Source organism: Myxine glutinosa, chromosome 1 (genome assembly GCF_964187855.1).
Source record: "Myxine glutinosa chromosome 1, kmMyxGlut1.1, whole genome shotgun sequence".
NCBI classification, from domain to species: Eukaryota; Metazoa; Chordata; class Myxini; order Myxiniformes; family Myxinidae; genus Myxine; species Myxine glutinosa.
In genome coordinates this window covers 86,017,660-86,038,139 of record NC_136261.1, presented here as the reverse complement: position 1 = coordinate 86,038,139, position 20,480 = coordinate 86,017,660, and the positions used below count along the sequence as shown (strand labels likewise).

The 20,480-nt window shown below is 45.4% G+C and overlaps 1 protein-coding gene across 1 annotated transcript in view; it reads right to left on the bottom strand.

Annotated features, from left to right (window-relative positions):
* The window catches only part of HFM1 (helicase for meiosis 1), a 93,261-nt gene that overhangs the window by 59,259 nt on the left and 13,522 nt on the right, over window positions 1–20,480 (bottom strand). The window contains exons 14-19 of the mRNA XM_078772395.1: window positions 13,949–14,043; window positions 13,127–13,260; window positions 12,241–12,288; window positions 12,023–12,100; window positions 11,734–11,825; window positions 11,426–11,532 (exon numbers count right to left, since the gene is read on the bottom strand). Of these exons, the coding sequence (XP_078628521.1) occupies window positions 11,426–11,532; window positions 11,734–11,825; window positions 12,023–12,100; window positions 12,241–12,288; window positions 13,127–13,260; window positions 13,949–14,043 (554 nt within the window). The remainder of the gene's footprint in view (window positions 1–11,425; window positions 11,533–11,733; window positions 11,826–12,022; window positions 12,101–12,240; window positions 12,289–13,126; window positions 13,261–13,948; window positions 14,044–20,480) is intronic.

Sequence of the window (20,480 nt, the reverse complement as noted above, 5' to 3'; positions counted from 1 at the left end):
TACACCAATAGGCTTCAGGACAGTCCACACCCGAATCCCAACTTCAGGAGCACCAACCTCAAGAAGAAGCTCGAGAAATATGATGCTTACCAAAGGAGCCTGGGATTTTGTCAAATGGGAGATTTCCAATCATACTTGGTATACAATACTCAAATTAATGTCGATTCAGCTGTTCGAAAAGCCTATCAATTAGCTTCAGAAGACACAGTTGCACTTGTCGGCACACAAATGCACCAGTCAATACAAGAGGCATACAATAACTCTACAGAGGTCAAATGGCCACCAACAGCTCAAGACCTTACCAACAACCAGATAGTAATTCCAGCAGAAATTGAACGTTTCTTACTCTATGCGATAACTGGCAAAGCAGTTCATACATCAGCAAGAGTTCATAGACTTGTTCAGTCAATAGGTCAAGACCTCTGTCGAGCGGCAACAAATGGATCATGGAAGCACCCAAAGCACATACTTCTGTGTATGACTCTTCGGCACCTGTTTCGGAGTGAGAAGCTAGTAACACTCTTAAATCGTCTTGGTCATTGTGAGAGTTACAGCTTTTCTTTGGAGCTCGAGACAGCATTGGCTGAGGCTGTGACTGAAACATCCTCAATGCTGTCAAGTCAGATCGTAAGGTCACCCACAGCACCCAGTGTATTTCACTCAGAATTCGACAACTTTGACCAATTGCTTAATGATATGACTGGCAAGTCCTCTGTCCACACTGCTCATGGGATCATGCTCCAAGATATCGAAGGATCTGAGACAGGTGGTTCAAAACCAGAAATCCCAGCACTACCAAAGAACAAGCAACGATCAATGACGCTGAAGAAACAGGATTCTCTTGCAGACTGTTACGTGGCACGTCGTGGCAAATTTGGTGGTGGCAAATTTGGTGGCAAATTTGGATTTTGCTAGCTAGTGACAATTTTTCTTGTGATCTAAAAAGTGAATCAATTAATTACAATGCATATAAAAACATTACGGGATCATGCCGATGGGTATTGCCTGCATAACTGGATTCAATATAGTGCATGTTAACGTTCCACAACGTTGAATCTAAAACATTCAAATGGCTGTTATTTCAGATTGGCTCTTGTTAGAAAAAATATGAAGGTATCGCCTGAAAGCAAATGTAATACACGATGAAGAGATTAATACAACATTGAAAAGTTTCCATGTAAATAAATGTTAAAAAATCTGATTGTGAAATAAATACCAATATTTCATTGAAGAAGCAGTCGCGGGTTGAATTATTGTGTTCCGCAGAGCTGTTTATTTAACTAGTTGTCCCAATAGTTTCATTTACCACATATTCAAAAAGAACAGCTCATAATCTTTCATTTGGTATATCATATATTGAAATAGGAGCTATTTGAGGCCTCTGGTGGAAGATTATAATCAGTAGTCAAAGTTCGGTCGACGTCGGAGAGCGTCGGCATAATTATGAGGGTACCCTACTTTGTTGAGCCGAAATGGGCATTGCATCCCTAAATTTTTCTTGGTAACATTTGGAATCGTGTTTAGTATGCCTCTGGGCTTCAAAAAAAGTTGGTTTGGTTTAGAGGTGGGGGGGATGCTCGTGGACCATATGTGGCCCATGGCCTATGAGGGTACATGCTCCGTTTCTCCTGCGTTGGATGCAGTGGTGTCAAACACTATGCCTTACACCAACTGTTTGACATTCCACTCCTCAAGAAGTTGTATGCATGCATTTGCTTGTGCTACACCAGTGCCTTGGGGAATTTTTGGGACTCCAAGCAACTTCTCGGTATTCATACCAGTTACAAGTATCGCTACCCGATCAACAGATTCTTTGTGATTGCCAGTATAATCAGGGAGCAGTTTCCCATCCCAGTGTAGTAGGAGTGGGCTATTACATGAGAATTTTGCCTTTTCTTCAGTGGCCATTATTTCCCTTCCACGAATTCGAGCACGACGAATTCCACTGTGTGACAGAGAAATGTCTTCAATGGTATGACCAAGAGATTGTGCAAAAGCACTGACCACAAACAGCACACCGATCTGAGAGATTTACTCTGTCCAGAGTTGCCACTATTGTTGGAGTGATCACCTTGATGGGAGCCTTTTTAGCCTGTTTGGCAGACGATGGACTTTGGAGTTTGAATTCATTGTCCACTGAATCGGACCTTTCAATCTCAGACTCATCATCATCATCATCAACCACAGCCGATGTTGATGGAACAGATTGCATTGCTGTTAGAGTCTCAGCAGCATGTTTCTTCTTTCTTTTATCTTCATTCTCAAGCCTGATACGCTTTCTGTTCTCCTTCACTGCCAGAGTGTTGTCCACAGATCCCATACGTGAACTTGAGGGATCCTCACGCTGCATGATAAGGAATGCTTTGTCTTCTTCATTCGTCATTTTCTCAAGCGCATCATTTGGTGAGATATCGAAGAGGGATTGAAGATCATCTTTGAACATCTGCTCCTTCACTCTATAGTTTTCGAATGTCTTGGTTCTATTTTTCTTTACCAGTTTGTAGGCATCATACAACTTCAAAAGTTGGCGCTCACAGGAATCTACTCTCTGCACTGGAATTCGTGCTTTCTCCCAGGATGCGAACACAGCTTGTACACTAGGTTTGGCACTTTCACGAACTGTATGGTGTTCTTGTATGTGATGGTACAACATTTTCTGCAATATGTGTCCTTTGGTTAGTAGTCCCCCACATATTATTTCCTTTTCAGACTTGCCGGCAACCAAACTGTGGAAGAGCTGCGAGTTTCTGCCATCTGAAAAAAACAGAATAAATTAAAAATGTTATTTTTTGAGCAACCTCGAACTAAGTTCCAATTGACCTCATATTTGGTTCATATGATCTTTATAAAATTGGAAGAATGGCAGCCTTGTGGAGCATGCAAAATATATATATATATACATATATACACATATATAGATATATATATATATACACATATATATATATATATATATATACATATATACACATATATATATATATATATATACATATATACACACATATATATATATATACATATATATACATATATACACATATATATATATATATATATATATATATACATATATACACATATATATATATATATATATATATATACATATATACACACATATATATATATATATATATATATATATATATATATATATATATATATATATATATATATATACATATATATATATATATATATATATATATACATATATATATATATATATATATATATATATATATATATATATATATATATATATATATACATATATACATATACATAAATATACATACATATATATACATATATATACATATATACATATACATATATATACATATATACACACATATACATATACACATATATATATATATATATATATATTGTTGCGGATATGAGATTGGCCTCCATCCATATCCGCTTGTAAATATTCCCCTATTTCCCCAATACTTCCCAACTATCCCCAATCCCCCATTCCCTAGTCCCATTGTCTGTAAACAACACTCTGTAGACCCGACCTCCCCCTATTTCCCCCATTAAATGTCGCATCCAGGTCCACCGCATCTCACGTAGACAACTATAGGACATCTTGCTAGTTATTCTTAGTCTATGTCAGTTAAGGACTCGTTTCCATTAATTCTGACTCTTCGTTGCACCAGAATGTGATTGTATGGCACCGTTAGAAAGTTTAGGACCTCCCAATACCTCCCCGCAGCTCTTCCTCATGGTACAACAACAACAACAACAACAACAGCGGCGGCGGCGCGGGGAGTGTGCGTCCTCACTCCGGCTTGGTTAGCCGCCATTGAACATGTGCTCCGACGGGGTTACCACGCAGGGGCTCGCTGTCAGCTCCTCGTCAAGGGCGGAGCCCGGTAACCCCCCGCACCCAATAGAAGCGGCGGACCGATTCCAGCTGGGGCGGAGACAACGAGCCGAGGGCGTGTCACTCCCCGCTGAGCATGCGCAGGAAGAGGGAGGTGACGTCAGATGTGCCCTCAGCTTGGAGAGAGAAGACGCCACCTCCGAGCGCTGAAATACCTCCCCGCATCTCTGGACCGGACCGTGTTGATTCTGCCCCTGAGCCAAGGTGCACCTTGTGCTATCGACTGCCTGTCCTTCCTTGCCATCAATCCCTGTGTAAGTCAGTCTTGTCCCGTTTGTCTGTGGTCTGTCGGGGATAGATAAGACTGTGTCTAAGTGCCCATCTTTTCTGTGCTTTACCTCTTACCTTGTAATCTACCCTTTTCTGCATCACCAATTATATCCTCCTCCGGAGGTCTTGAGAACTGTACCCCCTTGTGTCGTTTCATTAATCCCAGCCGTTGTGTCCTTTCCTTCATTGATTTAGCATAGCGCGATTTGGTCAACGTCGGGCGGGATCGGGTTCTAATCGGGGAGTAACTGTTCGGACGCGGTAATACCAAACCGCTCGGTAAACTAACATCTAAAACCGCGTCTGTAACAATTGGTTGTCAGGAGTTGGATTCGGACCTGGGACTAAATTTGTTAGGCCCAAATTTTGGAACACCAATTGTGTTATTAAGTAACAATTGGTGTCGGGAAGTGGGATTGGACCCGAAGCGCGCTTCACGCGCTCGAAATTATTAACGGCGAAATTTGATTTTGTTTTACAAAAATAAAAACCCGAATTTTGAAAGTCGCGCTATGGCGGATCAAGACGGCTGGGTTCCGGTAGAGGAGAGTGAGGCAGGGTCGATCCAGGACCAAATTGAGGGACAAGAGGAGAGCGAAGCAGTGAGGGCGGCAGGTTCGCAAAATGGCGCCTCGCACATGGCTGCGGCGGCCGCACCCGCTGCACAGGTGGGAGGGATGGCCCAAATGCAGGCCCTCATGGAGCAATTTATGGCGCAAATGTAGGCGTCCCTCAACCTGCAGAAGGACGATATGAGGGCTAATAGTGAGCAAATGAGGGCTGATAGTGAGCGATTGGGTGAGCGATTGGAGGGCCAAATGGGGGTTATGGGGAACCGGATGGATGCTCAGGGTGAGCGATTGGAGGGCCAAATGGGGTCCAATAGCGAGAAATTGAGGGAGGTCATGGGGTCCAATAGCGAGAAATTGAGGGAGGACATGGGGGCCCAGATCGGAGGGTTAGGGAGTAGAATAGAGGGATTAGACAATAGATTAGGGGAAATGCAAAAGGGGTTAGAGGGGTTAGAAAACAGTATGGAAGGCAAATTGAGGGACATGAGGGACCAAGCGGAAAGGGAAGTTAAACAAATGGGGCAGCAGATAGAGGGGGTCAGAATGGGGGTAGAAACCAAATTGGATGCTCACAGGGAGGAAATGGAGCAGATGAGGGTGGCATCTGGGCAGGAGATGCAAGTGATGGGAGAAGAGATCAGAAGAGGTGTGAGTGAGGAGGTCGGAGGAGTGCGCGAGGAGGTGAGGCACTGTAAGGAGCGCATGGAGAAGGAGGTGAGAAAGGGGACTGTAAAGTTACAAGGGGGCATAGAGGACCTGACGCAGGAGGTGGAACAGCTGACGGTGGGACAGACTGAGTTAGTGGAGCAGGTACAAAGGAACACTGCGGTACTAGGAGGGTTAAAAGCGACACAAAGAACTAAAAGACGACTTGATAGCGACGAAGAGGGAATGTCAGATGGTACGTGAGGGACTGACAACGAGGTTGGACGAGGTGACAGAGGTAATGGAGACGAAGGACCGGCAGGTGAGGACGCACATGGAAACGGTCAAGGTAGCCTTAGAGGACGAGCTTGAGGAGACGTACCGGGAAATAAAAGAGGTGAAGCAGAAATTAGAAGAAGTGGAAGAAGGGGTGAGCGAAATTAAGAAGCGACGGAGAGGGGATAAGAAAGAGATAAAAGAGGAAGTAAAAGAATTGGTCCAAAGTCTGTGTTCGGATCGTGATGATGTGCTCATTAACCGGATGAGGGATTCGCAGGTGATGGAGGAGAAGCGAAGAGAAAGAGGACCCGGTGTAAGTGGTGACCAATATGGTCGTGCGTATGATGCGCCAGGTGATTTAAGAAGCTTGGGGGTCGAGATGGACCCGGGTGTTCGTGAGAGGCCGTTGGTGAAGTGTGCGACAGGTCTGGTGTGCGAAAAAGGAGGTGTGCGAGAAAGTCCGACTCTGGGGTGTGTGAGGAAAAAGTGCGTGCCAAGGAGTGAGGGTGTTGTCGAGAGTGAGTTGGTCGTAGCGCGTGTGCGAGGGAGCACATGGAAGCGCGTAGTGAGGAGTGTTACGGAGGGTGTAAAGGGAGAATGCACACCTGTGGTGAGTGTTACAGAGGGTGTAACGGGAGAGTGTGCGCGAGAAAGGTGTGTAACGGACGGGTGCATGAGGAAAGAGTGCGCTGTCGAGAGTAAGGGTGAGTGCGCTGTCAAGAGTGGAGGTGAGAGTAGTAAGAGTGACACGGAGCGTGAGTTGGTTGTGACAGGTGAGAAAGGAAGCACACCTGGAATGGTAGAGCGTGTGTGGGAATGCACGCTGGAATTGGTAGTGAGGCACGTGGTTGGGTGTGCGAGTGAGAGCACACCTGTGATTGTCACAGAGGAGGTGACCGAGGAGGGGGCGCGAAGAGGTGTGTTGGTGAGGTGTGCGAGCGACGAATGTGTGCCAAGGTGTTCGTAGGTCAGGTGTGTGACCAAGTCGGTGAGCGGAATGAGGGTACCTGGGTGTGTAAGGAAAGGTACGAGGAGCATGGGAACGGCTGGAGGTATGAGCAAGCAAGGGGTAGCGTATGCATGTAAGCATCCAGGTGAAGCATCGACGGTAACCGGGTTAGAGGTTAGAACGACTTATAGCCGAATCGGGCCCTCGGTGCGCGTCGGGCAGCTTCGCGTGCCGCGAGGACCAGCGGGGATCCGAACCACGGCGGTTTCGAAAGAACCGCCGTACGCGATCCACGCCGGGCCGCGCTTTGAACGGCCGCGTCCGTGCTCCACTAGGCGGAGCTGGCAGCCCGATAGGAAGGGTCGTCATGGCGACCACTTTCTATTGAGACGTGCCGGCAGGTCGAGATCGGGACATTGGATGGCTCCACGCCGAGGTGGTGTGTGGGATCTCGGCCCGGGTACGCCCCCGTCCCTGCACCGAGTGCCGGACGCATCCAGCCGCCGGCACCAAAGAACCCGCGTTCATGGCTTGGCTGTACGAAGCCGAGCTTTAGAAGTAAATTGGCGCACCGAGAGGCATTAGTAAGTAGACTGTAATGACGAGGATAGTGTTTTGGTCCCGAAATTAGAAAAACAAAATTTGATGATTGGCAAAGGATTGGCAGTAATGATTGGCAGATGATAGGTAGTGATTGGCAAATTTTTGATTTGTTGAAATTTGATGTGCAAAATTGGTAGTGGGAGATGCCCGATGTAGTGGGATGGCAACTCTGCCATCCCTCACAAAGGGGGGGGGCAAATGCGCTATAGATTAGGGGGTGTATGGCAGTGAAAACTAGCCCGGGTGGGTTAGGTTATATTGGTAGGGACCTAGAAGATGACATTAGGTAACGTTAAGATTAGTTAGTGACTGATACCTGTAGTGGGGACGCAGGTAGATTAGTGTGGATTATAATGACGAGGGAGCGCAATAGTTTAAAGGGACGACTGGGAAGCGCAAGTTTCAGAGGGGAGTAGTTAGATGAGATGATGCTGTGTGAGAACTGGACAGGTGTGTGGAGCAGTGTATGAGTAGTGAGTGTTGTGGATCAGCGCGAATGCGCTTTGGGGAGAGAAGGGTGCAGGTGGCACCAGGTGTGAGAGCACAGGTGTGCAAGTACAGGTGTGTGGAATATATGGAGCAGAGAATGAGTGGTGTGGAGAGAGCTGGAGTAAGTGGTACGGAGTGGTGTGCATGGTGCGAAGGTGTGGATGGGGGAAGAGTGGACCCCTTTCACGAGTACCCGGGGCGGGTAGTGTAAGTGTTAGGTAGAGGGTATAGGTAAATTGTGGTTGGATATTGGCATTTGTGGTGCGGTTGCAGAATGGTATTGTGGATGGGTGCATTAGTGTTGTGGAAATGGCTGGGCGTGTAGCCTGTTAGTGTGTGTAGTTGGTTTGGGCACTCCACCACTGTGAGGATGTCGGCCAGGTGAGGCCGCAGGTGGGCTCTGGGAGCCGTTAGTGTCAGTGGGTGCCTGAGGATCCCGGATGTGGATCGGGCAGCCCGTGCCAGAGAGGGCACCATGGGGTGACAGAGCCAGGAGGGGCTGTCCCCAGTTAGTTAGGTTAGGGTGAGGAGCTAGGTAAGCTCGGGTGGCAACTACAGTGGTGGAGGTGTGCAGGTGGGTAGACCTGCTGGGAGAGCTACACGTCACAGCCCAGAAATTGTGCGAGAGCACCGAGTGATGAATCGGGGGAGTGAGACCCCAAATTGAGAAGCACCACAGTTTGGTCAATGGGAATTGGTTTTTAGAACCCATAGTGTAAGTTGGCCAATGGATTGGCAGGGAAAGACCCCGGGTAATGTAAAGTTGTTAAAGTCATTTAGGAAATAGTTAGGATTGATGAACCTGTCGCACCATACGCAGCCACTTACCTGAGGTGATGATGATGACTCCACACCTGTGTTTTCTTTGTTCTGTGTGCAGGAAAGGAGAATTGCTGTTGGATTTGTGAGACGCATCACGACGTGGATGAGACATTGGGGTGATTCCATCTCTCCCTCCTTAGGAGGGACTGATGATGAATTGGTGATGGCAAATTTTGATGTTGAGTTGGAGATGGCAAATTTTGATGAGAGTTGGAAATGGTAAATTTGATTGGTTAGGAGGGAGAGAAGACGAATTTGGTTTATGGGAGGAACGGGGAAGACAGTAGGGACGTTTGTTGATTTGTAAAGTAGATGTTTATGGGTAGTGTTGTGTTTTGTGGATACAGTAAGGGGTAAGGGAGGGGCAATGTAGGTTACCTGGTGGCGGGGGGGGGGGGGGCGTACGGTAGGAACGTACCTGTCTCACCTGGTTCCCATGTGCCCCCAGTGTGCATTACCTTGTATTGCGTGCACTTTTGCGCCCTTACCACCTTACTCAATTGTCTTCTTTTGTCTCCCACCTCCGAGGATCTGGCTTTGGGGCAGAGAGAGAGGAGAGAGAGGTGCTGGCTCCGCAGTTGTGGGCCTGTACTTTCGTTGCTTGCTGCCTGGATCGATACACCATATGGACCGCAATTTTTGTGGCCGCCCACCATGGACCGCAGTTCTTTTGCGGGCAAGCACCACCCGTTGATGGACCTATGGGTCAACGTGGCACCTATGCCATACAGGTGAACCACTTATAGTTGGCCCCCCTGACGGCCACAATTTAGAAATGGACGCGGTTGGCGCCTTTCTTTATTTTTGAAAGAAGCCAGAAGGCCAAGTGCACTTCAGGAAGGCAAGACCAGCGGCAGAACATCGGCCGGCTGCGACACCACCGGTGACTATGAACACTTTATTGGTGCACCGGATGGTGCTGACTGTGTGTATGGGGTGGTGCTTTTGGTGCTTGGATGGGGTGCTCTGCACATTATTAAAGGCCGTAGGGCCACAGGGCACTCGTGGGTTGGTGTATCGATGCTGGCATGCGTGCTCTCTCTATGCATAACATCTGCATGTGTTCCTCCAAAAACAGTTCCTGGATCGTAGTGTAAATATCAGTGTAGTCTTGTATAAATGATGCTCCCTACCGGCTGTATGTTTAGTTTGAGGATTCTTTCCGCGATTCGGTTATCCTGTGGGTGTGTTTCTGTGAGGAGAAGGGTGCAACGTCGCAGGGGGACATATTTACTCATTTGTGAACATCTGTAAAACTGTCGCACTCAGGGTTGAGTTAATAGTAGAGGGAACTACATCTGAGTGCCACACTAAAGTAAGTAAAAATTTATCGGGTCGGGACGCCCCGAGGTAGAGAAGGGTGCAATGTTGCGGATATGAGATTGGCCTCCATCCATATCCGCTTGTAAATATTCCCCTATTTCCCCAATACTTCCCAACTATCCCCAATCCCCCATTCCCTAGTCCCATTGTCTGTAAACAACACTCTGTAGACCCGACCTCCCCCTATTTCCCCCATTAAATGTCGCATCCAGGTCCACCGCATCTCACGTAGACAACTATAGGACATCTTGCTAGTTATTCTTAGTCTATGTCAGTGAAGGACTCGTTTCCATTAATTCTGACTCTTCGTTGCACCAGAATGTGATTGTATGGCACCGTTAGAAAGTTTAGGACCTCCCAATACCTCCCCGCAGCTGTTCCTCATGGTACAACAACAACAACAACAACAACAACAGCGGCGGCGGCGCGGGGAGTGTGCGTCCTCACTCCGGCTTGGTTAGCCGCCATTGAACATGTGCTCCGACGGGGTTACCACGCAGGGGCTCGCTGTCAGCTCCTCGTCAAGGGCGGAGCCCGGTAACCCCCCGCACCCAATAGAAGCGGCGGACCGATTCCAGCTGGGGCGGAGACAACGAGCCGAGGGCGTGTCACTCCCCGCTGAGCATGCGCAGGAAGAGGGAGGTGACGTCAGATGCGCCCTCAGCTTGGAGAGAGAAGACGCCACCTCCGAGCGCTGAAATACCTCCCCGCATCTCTGGACCGGACCGTGTTGATTCTGCCCCTGAGCCAAGGTGCACCTTGTGCTATCGACTGCCTGTCCTTCCTTGCCATCAATCCCTGTGTAAGTCAGTCTTGTCTCGTTTGTCTGTGGTCTGTCGGGGATAGATAAGACTGTGTCTAAGTGCCCATCTTTTCTGTGCTTTACCTCTTACCTTGTAATCTACCCTTTTCTGCATCACCAATTATATCCTCCTCCGGAGGTCTTGAGAACTGTACCCCCTTGTGTCGTTTCATTAATCCCAGCCGTTGTGTCCTTTCCTTCATTGATTTAGCATAGCGCGATTTGGTCAACGTCGGGCGGGATCGGGTTCTAATCGGGGAGTAACTGTTCGGACGCGGTAATACCAAACCGCTCGGTAAACTAACATCTAAAACCGCGTCTGTAACAATATATATATATATATATATATATATATATATATATATATATATATATATATATATATATATATATATATATATATATATATATATAATCTTCTTTCTTTATTTTTTAAGAAGTTGGATTTCTTTTTAACAGCCTAAGCCTATGTAATTACGTGAAAGGTAATATCAAATGATCTCCAACCCTATCCCGTAATGGGTGTAGAGAAGCGTTTTATGCCCTCACAAAAAGTAGAAAAAAATCGATTTCTTCAAAATGCCAACAAGATTAGAATAGCACTGGGCAATGCCAGGTACCTCTGCTAGTAATTTTTAAATGGAATTTCCACATCAATGTTGATGTAAAACGATCATCGGTTACGAGGATTACGAGGTTACGAGGTTACTGTCTTAGACCACCATTTCTAAATTGCTTAAATATAAAATGTGCACTTCAGTCATTCAAGGTACCTGATAGTGGTGTTGTTTTTGCCAGCATTCAAAGCATTTAGAGCTCTTTTCTCACTTACTCTGAGCTGTATGTCGCTAAATTCTCGACTCGTAGAAAACAGCATTATCTGTCATACACAGCTTTGGTCAAATAACAAAGCAACTATAAAATGTAAATTAAAAAAATGTGTTCCATGAAAAAAAACATTCAATAAGGCTGCTGAAATTTATGCAACGTTTGGCCTCACATATATACTCAGTGAGAATGTAGAAACAATATACATTTTCACTATGTACAATTCATGAATATATCGAAGAACAAGACTTGCCATTTCCTCCAGTGTTTCAGATTCATTCAAAGTGCCAAACATTTTCATTGTTTCAAATGAAATGCAGTAACCAGCCATCAACCGCCCATTCTCTGAAAAAACAATGAGTGTCTTTGCTTTGCTCGAGTAACATTTTATGATAGGAAATGTGTGAACATCTGCTCAAATTTGACAAAACATATTTTTCGAATTGCAAAATAAAATGCATTTAAAACAGTCATCCTTGCACTCTTCCAAAAAAGAAAATGGAAACGAAAACAAAACACAATGAAAGCAGCAACTTCCTTACGAGTTGGTTTGATTACTTCTTTGTCCATATTAATCAGCATTGCGTCAGACAAATCCTTCAAGTTTCGCAGACACAAATCTACAAACAATAACCAGAGTTCATGAGATCTTCAAATAGCAAAAGGGTAATTTAAAAAAAAGAAGTACACACGATAAAAACATGAGAGCTAACAAAAAGCAATCCACTTGTTCGAGTTTCCACTTAAAGTACAGAATCACCTTGAAGTTGTTTTTCTATTAAAAGCTTGTCCAAGTCAGGACGAAACCCTGAATAAAACAAGGAGAAAACGACATAAAATGTCATCGCATCCGCGGTTTTAGTAATTTTGCTGTACAGAGTTAAAGGGCGAGCCCATATTTACAAGATTATACTTCATATTACTTTGGTCACATTACAAAACAAAATATTCTGCATTTGTATACTCTCATCTATTGTCTTTGTGCCAAGGTTGAACAAAATCGGTCCATGCCTGTTCAGGAAATGGTGGGGGACATGTTTAAGTAACAAAATGGCCACCAGTGGTTGAGGACGTGTTCAATACAGGGTTTTTTGGGGTATTTTTACAACTAAAATAGCCAACAGTCTACCAGTTGGCCATCTTTGATCAAATCGCAAAATAAAGTGAGGTGCACGTGTATGCCAATATGACCATGCATGTCCAATAAATTGTTGGGGACATGTTTAAGTAACTAAATGTCTGCAAGTCGGCCATCTTGGATCTGATCTCGAAAAAAAATGACGTGCATATGTAAAACATCATTAAACCATCAACATCTGGTTATTTTACAACTAAAAAGGCTGCCAGTCAGCCATCTTTGATCACATTACGAAACAAAATGATGTGCATATGTACACCATCATGTGCTGTGTTTGTGCCATGAACAAACTCGGTGCATACATCTCCGAGATATGGTTGTGGACGCACAGATGGACGGACGAGAGCCAATACATCAGCCACAGTTTTGGACTAAGTCCAACGGGGTCTAAATAGCAAGGCATTAAATTTATATGGCAGAAGCACACTACATTGCATTCCATGCATGCAATTCCATGCAATTCCATGCATTCATAAAGTCAAGATTTTTAATACTTTTAAAATCGCACCATAGTACTCCGGGTTCTTCAAAGCACGGATGTAAAGTAAAGTTGAATGAAGCCATGCCAGAGCAACAGAAGTATTTGTAATGGTCAGCAGAACAATCTCGGCATTCAAATGTTCAGTCAGGTTCTTATGTAGGCTATGAGGAAAGGGGAAAAGCAGATTCAGACTTTCTGGTGCTTTCGTGCAAGAATAAAAACATTAATTTATAGTGAAGAATATACTGAAATTCATAGAGACGTCAAGAAAATGTCAAGCAACCAGACTTAGTGCAATAGTTTGAGTGTCCGCTCCGAGTCTGGGAGGTCGGCGGTTCAAACCCAGGCCTCGTAATACCAAAGACTTTAAAGACGGTATGTGCTGCTTCTTTGCTTGATGTTCAGCATTTAAAAAGATAAGAGCATGGACTATCCCCATGGGCAGGAGGAAATTCATCCTTAAAAAATGCCCCGCTGAGTGTGATGAGAAAGGCGGCGGCATTGCTGTAGAACCCAGAGTTCCCTTGGAGATGACGGCACTTCCCCAAACTCAGTGGCTGTGTTTGTCTCATCTAACAGTCCTGTGTTTGCCTTGTCTGTTCTCTGTTAGGTCTCACTTATTCGTCTGTGTATCCATGTGTGTAAGATGTGTGTGTGTGTGTGTGTGTGTGTGCCTGTGTGTGTGTGTGTGTGTGTGTGTGTGTGTGTGTGTGTGTGTGTGTGTGTGTGTGTGTGTGTGTGTGTGTGTGGCAATGCCACTACGAGCCTAACACAATGACATCCTATTTAAAAAAATAAAAAATAAAAAGGTATCTGGCTGGAAGTGATATGTTTTTTTGCAATTCTCACCTGCTTTCGATCTCCGTTGATCCACTCAGCATCTGCATATATTTCCACTTGGTATCGATCTTTGTCATAATTACAGCTGTGGCTGATGAGTCAAACTGACGAAATAAACATGTTTAACAAATTATGAGTTTCTGAAGAGAAAAACGCCATCACATGGTTCCACTGTATATCGACAGGATGTTTACTATGGATTCCCCATTTTATCGTTCATAAATATGCATAAATCATGTTGCTTGTATCTCATAGAGAGATGTAAATCTTAAGCTCTTCAGCATGTCCAGAGCTGATATCAGACCGCATTTGGTGCCTCCCTCGAAAGAAAAAGTTCACAACATTCAACACTAAAATAATATAATGTCCTGAATTTTGGTCTATGCCTCCCCTTGGAAACCACCCACAGATGCATTTCACACCAATGCTGACAACAGGATGGTGAATTTTGAGAAAATCAAATTCAGTCTCCCTAACTGTTGCAGTGACCATGACCTGTGAATCCTGATAAAATGCAACTTCCAGCTTAGCTTTTGTTTGTGAAAGTCACAAAAGTGCCATGTTCTAAATGCGGTGTCATCTGCTACACTGCTACAGAATACGAGTCCACATGGGCTTAGTCAGCCTTTCTCTAGCAAAGCCAGAAGGGAATCAATCCACAGACCTGTTTCTCACTCAGTGGCTATCATCTTTCTTGAGAGGCGCTTTTTAAGGTTAAAAAACAAACATAACAAGAAAAAGAGCAATCAGAGATTGCAAACCCTCGCCAGGATGCATTTTCAGTAGGCTTTTGTGTTAAAACAAATATGGCGACCGAACCACGTGACCGATGACGTCATCATTATTTTTTTTCTCCACCAGTTTATGCCGACATGGCACTCAAGAAATTTCATCTTCATTGGATGAAGTTTTGTACTTGTCGAATTATGACGTCATAATGGAGGCACCTATGGCATCATCATTAACATATTTTATTCCCCATGGAGAGTTATTTACAATGAGACACGTCTCAATTTTTTCTATTCAGCACTTTCGGAGATATAGAGGTGCAAAGTTTTTCGGTTTTTCCAAAATAGCGGCCGAACCACGGGACCTATGACGTCATAATTATCATGAAAAAATTATACAGGTGGAGATGCACCTATGGTGAAAATTTCCTGTCAATCGGACGAACGGTTGCAGAGAAAATCATATTTATTCTGTGTGGACAAACAGACAAAGAAACAAACGGACTCAAATGCAATAGCCTCTCTGGCGAGGGTAACAAAGCTAAGTACAGGATGTGTACTTCGGCCTCAATAACAAAGTACACGGTCAAACAAATACACATCCACCATTGCCCAAATGCCACAGCTCATGGTCCTACAAGAGCACATATATCCTCGCTCGTATGGCCAGAATGCATTGTCATACGATAACCATTGGAAGGCCATGAGTCAAGTTTGTAGATGAGGGATTGATTACTTGTCAATGGCGGCACATATAAACTGTAATAGTAACATGCACAAAATGCCCAAGCGAAGGGGAATGCTGTTTTACTAATTTCACCACGCGGCCGTTTCAGCACTTAACAACCGGATGGCACACTTAACTAGATATAACAGTAACTCAGTTATGTTAACACCTACTTAACTCGGGCCAGATATATCCGGGAAACACACGACAAAAGAGAATGGCAGTGGCGTAGGTGTATGTCTTCCCTGAAGCACCAAGGGCACGATGCAGGCACCGAAGCATGCTCGCGGGATCCTCCTGATATGGTTTTGCTCTTGGTTATTTGTTGCTGCATCGATGGCCGTGCGCTCTGGGCTGTGTGAGTGCCAGGCTGATTCTGGGTGGAGATGAGACCTTTGATGGTCCTGGTTGTGTCAGTGAAAGAGTGAAAAGGTGGTGAAAAGAGACGAGAGTTCGGTGTTGCTGGCTGTACACCAGCAACACCACCACTGTGTGGATCATGTGTCTGTGCTGTCGATGTTCTGGCTGTGCGAGGAAGCAAACGTGGCACAGCCAATGATGCAAAACACGTGCTTGAGGCTCCGTGTGCTTGGCACACGTGGAATGGCCAGTAGTGTGTGTGATTTATTTATAAAAGTACAATGGGGATGATTCAGTGTTCAAACAAATGGGAAATGGAAGAAAGAGACAAACACAGGGTTATTAAATGGTACCAGGGAATCTAAGTATGCATGAGATTCTGCAACATGCCAACTGGGGTTTACAGACACTTATGCTGACAATAATTATGATTCACTACCACATAATTAACCCCCAAGTTACCCTGGTTATCTTCCCCATGATTTCTCCCCACCTGCTAACAGGAGATTTTTTTTTTTTTTTTTTTTAACACATACAATCTTATCCCAGCTATACTGTCTATAAATTATATACACTATAACTATAACTCAGCATCTAAATATCTATAAAGCTCCGTTGACTTTTTGCTCCACCAAATAACAGCGAAACGGAGTTGAGTAAAAGGGTGAAACTTCTACAGATGCTGTGATAAATAACTACCTCTGTCGATTTGAATGTTTGAAAGAGAATAGACGTCTGGATCAATTTCTGAATTAAATTTAAATCCCGATTTATATATATATATATATATATATATATATATATATATATATATATATATATATATATATATATATATATAAACGCGAGTTGTCTTTGTGTGTCCACGTTTTATTCAGAGATGGCTGAACGGATCTTCATCAAACTTTCAGAGGTTCATCAGTGAGTGCCTGGGTGTGTTCTAGGCAAAAAAAAAAAATTGAAAAAAAAAGTTCGTTTTTTTGGAGTTAAAATAAAAATAAAAATAAAATAACGCTCGATCGTGCCGAAGCCTTTTTAAATGAACGACAGTTATATACAAGTACACCTCCCCTCCCCTTTAATGGCAGTGGCTCATGGTGTAAAGACCCACCTGTTCAATGATCTGAAATAATCATCATTGGCCCAAAAACGCTCACAAAATCCACCCATAACTTTGCCCTCAACATCGACGGTATCCCAGTATCCACCTCCCCTCACATCCGGAATCTTGGCGTCATCTTTGACCAAACCCTTTCCTTCGACAAATACACTAAACAGATCACAAAGTCAGCCTTCTTTCACCTGAAAAACATTGCCCGTCTCCGCTCATCCCTCTCCTCCACGGCTGCAGAAACCCTCATCCACGCCTTCATCACCTCCCGTCTGGACTACTGCAATAGCCTCCTCTATGGTTCACCCTCAAAAATCACCAATAAACTCCAATACATTCAGAACTCCGCTGCCCGTCTACTCACTCATTCCCGGACCCGTGACCACATCACCCCCGTCCTTTACAAGCTTCACTGGCTCCCCATCCCCCAGAGAATCCAGTACAAAATCCTCCTCTTGACATACAAAGCCCTCCATAACCTGGCCCCATCCTACCTGGCTGACCTCCTCTCCAGACACACTCCCACCCGCAACCTCCGCTCTGCTGGTACCAACCTCCTGACCCCCTCCATCCGGACCAAATTCAGATCCTGGGGGGACAGGGCCTTCTCCATCGCTGCTCCCACCCTCTGGAACTCACTACCTCACACCATCAGAGACTCCTCCTCACTCACCACATTCAAAACATCACTAAAGACCCACCTGTTCAACGCTGCATTCAACATTCAACCCACAGCATTTAACCCCTGACTATCTCTTCTCCTTCTCCCTCCTTTTGCTTTAAATATTTCCCTATTGATTCTTGTCTTGTCTTTTTGATTCTTGTCTTATATATATGCCGTATATCGCTGCTGTTTGTTTTCTTGATTCTTGTCTTTTTGCAATTGTTGTTTTCATGTATTGTTATGCATTATGTTTTCCACTCTGTCAAAGCGCCTTTGGGCTTCTGGAAAAGCGCTATACAAAATAAATGAATTATTATTATTATTATTATTATTATTAAGATATAAATTCTCTGTAAACGAGCTTCCACTTCTGACTGCTCCCCTTTCCCCCCTCCCCTCCCCCCCCCCTCTCCTCCCCTCACTCCCTCCCCTTCGCCCCCTCGCCTCCCATCCTCTCCCCCTGCCCCTCCCCTTCCCCCCTCCCCTTTACGATATAAATTTTGGATGCTGAGGGCGGACAAGGAGGCCGATGTGCGAGAAATCTGTGAAAGGGTACAGCATCACTTATAGACATGTGATTCTCGTCCTGCTTACAGAGGAATCTGTGCATTGCGTTCCTCTAAGCCTGTCGCTAGGTGTACCGCAGTTAGAGCAGAGGGTGGTGGCCTCTTGACAGAGGAGTCTGAAGTGAAGGCCCACTGGGCCGGTTATTTTGAGCGGCTGTACCAGGCTGACCCACTGGCTGTTGAGTTAGATGTCAGGGGTGTTGCTATCCCAAATGCTGACCCCCCAATTAACTGTGAACTGCATTCACTTGTGGAAACACAGGTGGTGATGAACCGGCTGAAAGGGGGCAAAGATCCTGGGATTTGTGGCATCCATGCTGAGATTCTCAAAGCTGGTGGAAATGCTGTATTTGAGTCATTGCATGCAGTTCTGTGCTCTGTTTGGAGCACAGGCATCATCCCAACTGACTGGAAGAGGGGCCTTGCTGTCCCCCTCTGGAAAGGGAAGGGTGAGCACCAGGACTGCAACACCTACCGAGGGGTGACGCTACTCTCAGTGCCGGCCAAGGTCTTTGCTTGGATTATTCTTGAGAGAGTTCGCCGCCATCTGCTCGAGCACCAGTGACCAGAGCAGTCGGGCTTTACACCAAAGAGGTCAACTCACCGAACGCATGCGAGAGTTTCACCAGGGGCTGTTTGCAGCCTATGTTGATCTCCACAAAGCGTTTGATTCGGTGAATCAGGATGCCCTCTGGAGGATTCTTTGTCTTCGTGGGTTGGCCACCAACGCTGACCAATCTGATCTCTGAACTATACTCTGGTACTGAGAGTTCTGTGCGGTGTGGTGGCCCCATCTCTGACTTATTTCCAGTTCTTACTGGAGTTCAGCAGGGGTGTGTACTGGCTCCCACACTCTTCAGCGCTTGTATGGACTTGAGTCTGGGAAGGATGTCGGAGAGGACAGGCTGCGATGCATCGTTTGGGAGTGTCAAGATCTTTGACCTTGATTTCACAGATGATGCAGTCATCTTTGCGGACACACTGGATATTCTTATGGGGACCCTCCAGGCACTGAATGAGGAGGCGGAGCCACTGTGGTTATGGATTTCCTGGGTCAAAACCAAGATCCAGGCTTTCAATGACATATTGGATGCTGCTGTCTTGTCTGTGCCTGTTTGTGGCGAAAATGTTGGGGTCACGAAGAGATTCACTTACCTTCAGTGTTATTCATGTCTCCACATGTTGCGAGCCAGAGGTTGATAGACGTCTGGGTCGGACCTGGGGAGTCATGGATTCACTGGATCATGGGGTGTGGCGCTGTCGGTATCTATGCAGTAGGACGAAAGTCAGAGTCTTTAAGTCCTTGGTGCTTCCAGTCTTGCTCTACGGATGCGAGACTTGGACCCTTACCAAAGGCCATAGAATGAGACTTAACGCCTTTGGAACCAAGTCTCTTTGGAGAATCCTTGGCTATCGCTGGTCGGACTTCGTGTCCAACGAGCGGTTGCTGAGAGAGACTCAGATGAGATTTGTTTCCTTTATGGTCAATGAGCGTCAGCTGCGGCTGAAAGGGACATGTGGCTCGTTTTCCAGACACTGATCCAGCTCACCAGATACTCTCAGCAAGGGAGCCTTGTGAGTGGAGGAGGCCAACGTGCCGACCACGTGCCTCGTGGTTGCAGCAGGTTGATCGGCATCTCAAGGAGCTAGGGATGGGCCAGGCATCAGCCTGGGGGATGGCCAGACGGAGGCCCCTGGAGTACCGTCGGAAAGTGGATGAGGCGACGCGCTGCTCCGGCACATGCTCCCATACCTGCCCTGGCCTGACTAAGCAGAGACAGAAATACAGTACGCAGTAAAAGTAAGCCTGGACTGCCAGTTTTGCCAAACTATCGAACCAATATCACCAGGGCCCGCCAAAAATATGATAAGTTGTTCCAGTCTGATGTTTTCACATCAGGTGTCTATCTACAGTACATGTATATAAAGTGTATAATACCTGTACTTATTAATCATGAATGGGTGGGGGCAGGGGGATCAATTAGGCTTCCTAACACAATGACATCCTTTTTATTTATTTTATTTATCAACTCACAACCACATCCATTTAACGGAAATATTGTTTATCCGGAACACCCATGGTCCCGACCATGCCAGATAAAAGAGGTTCTATTGTGCAACGTTTTGGGCAATGCTGCACTCTCGGCTTTGGTGCAATACTGTAGTAAAAATCCTTACGTCTAACAGCATGTGAAGCATTTTGCCATACTACTCTGCCTGTTAGGAACTGAATATCTGCAACAGTGAAAATATGCAGAACTTCCTATCTTGACCTTAAAGATAATGGGATCACACTGTAGGATATCTTAGAACATTAACCAAAGGCAGCCCATAGACCACAATACATCAATGATCTTCTACTTGCTATGGCACAATATTCTGCCT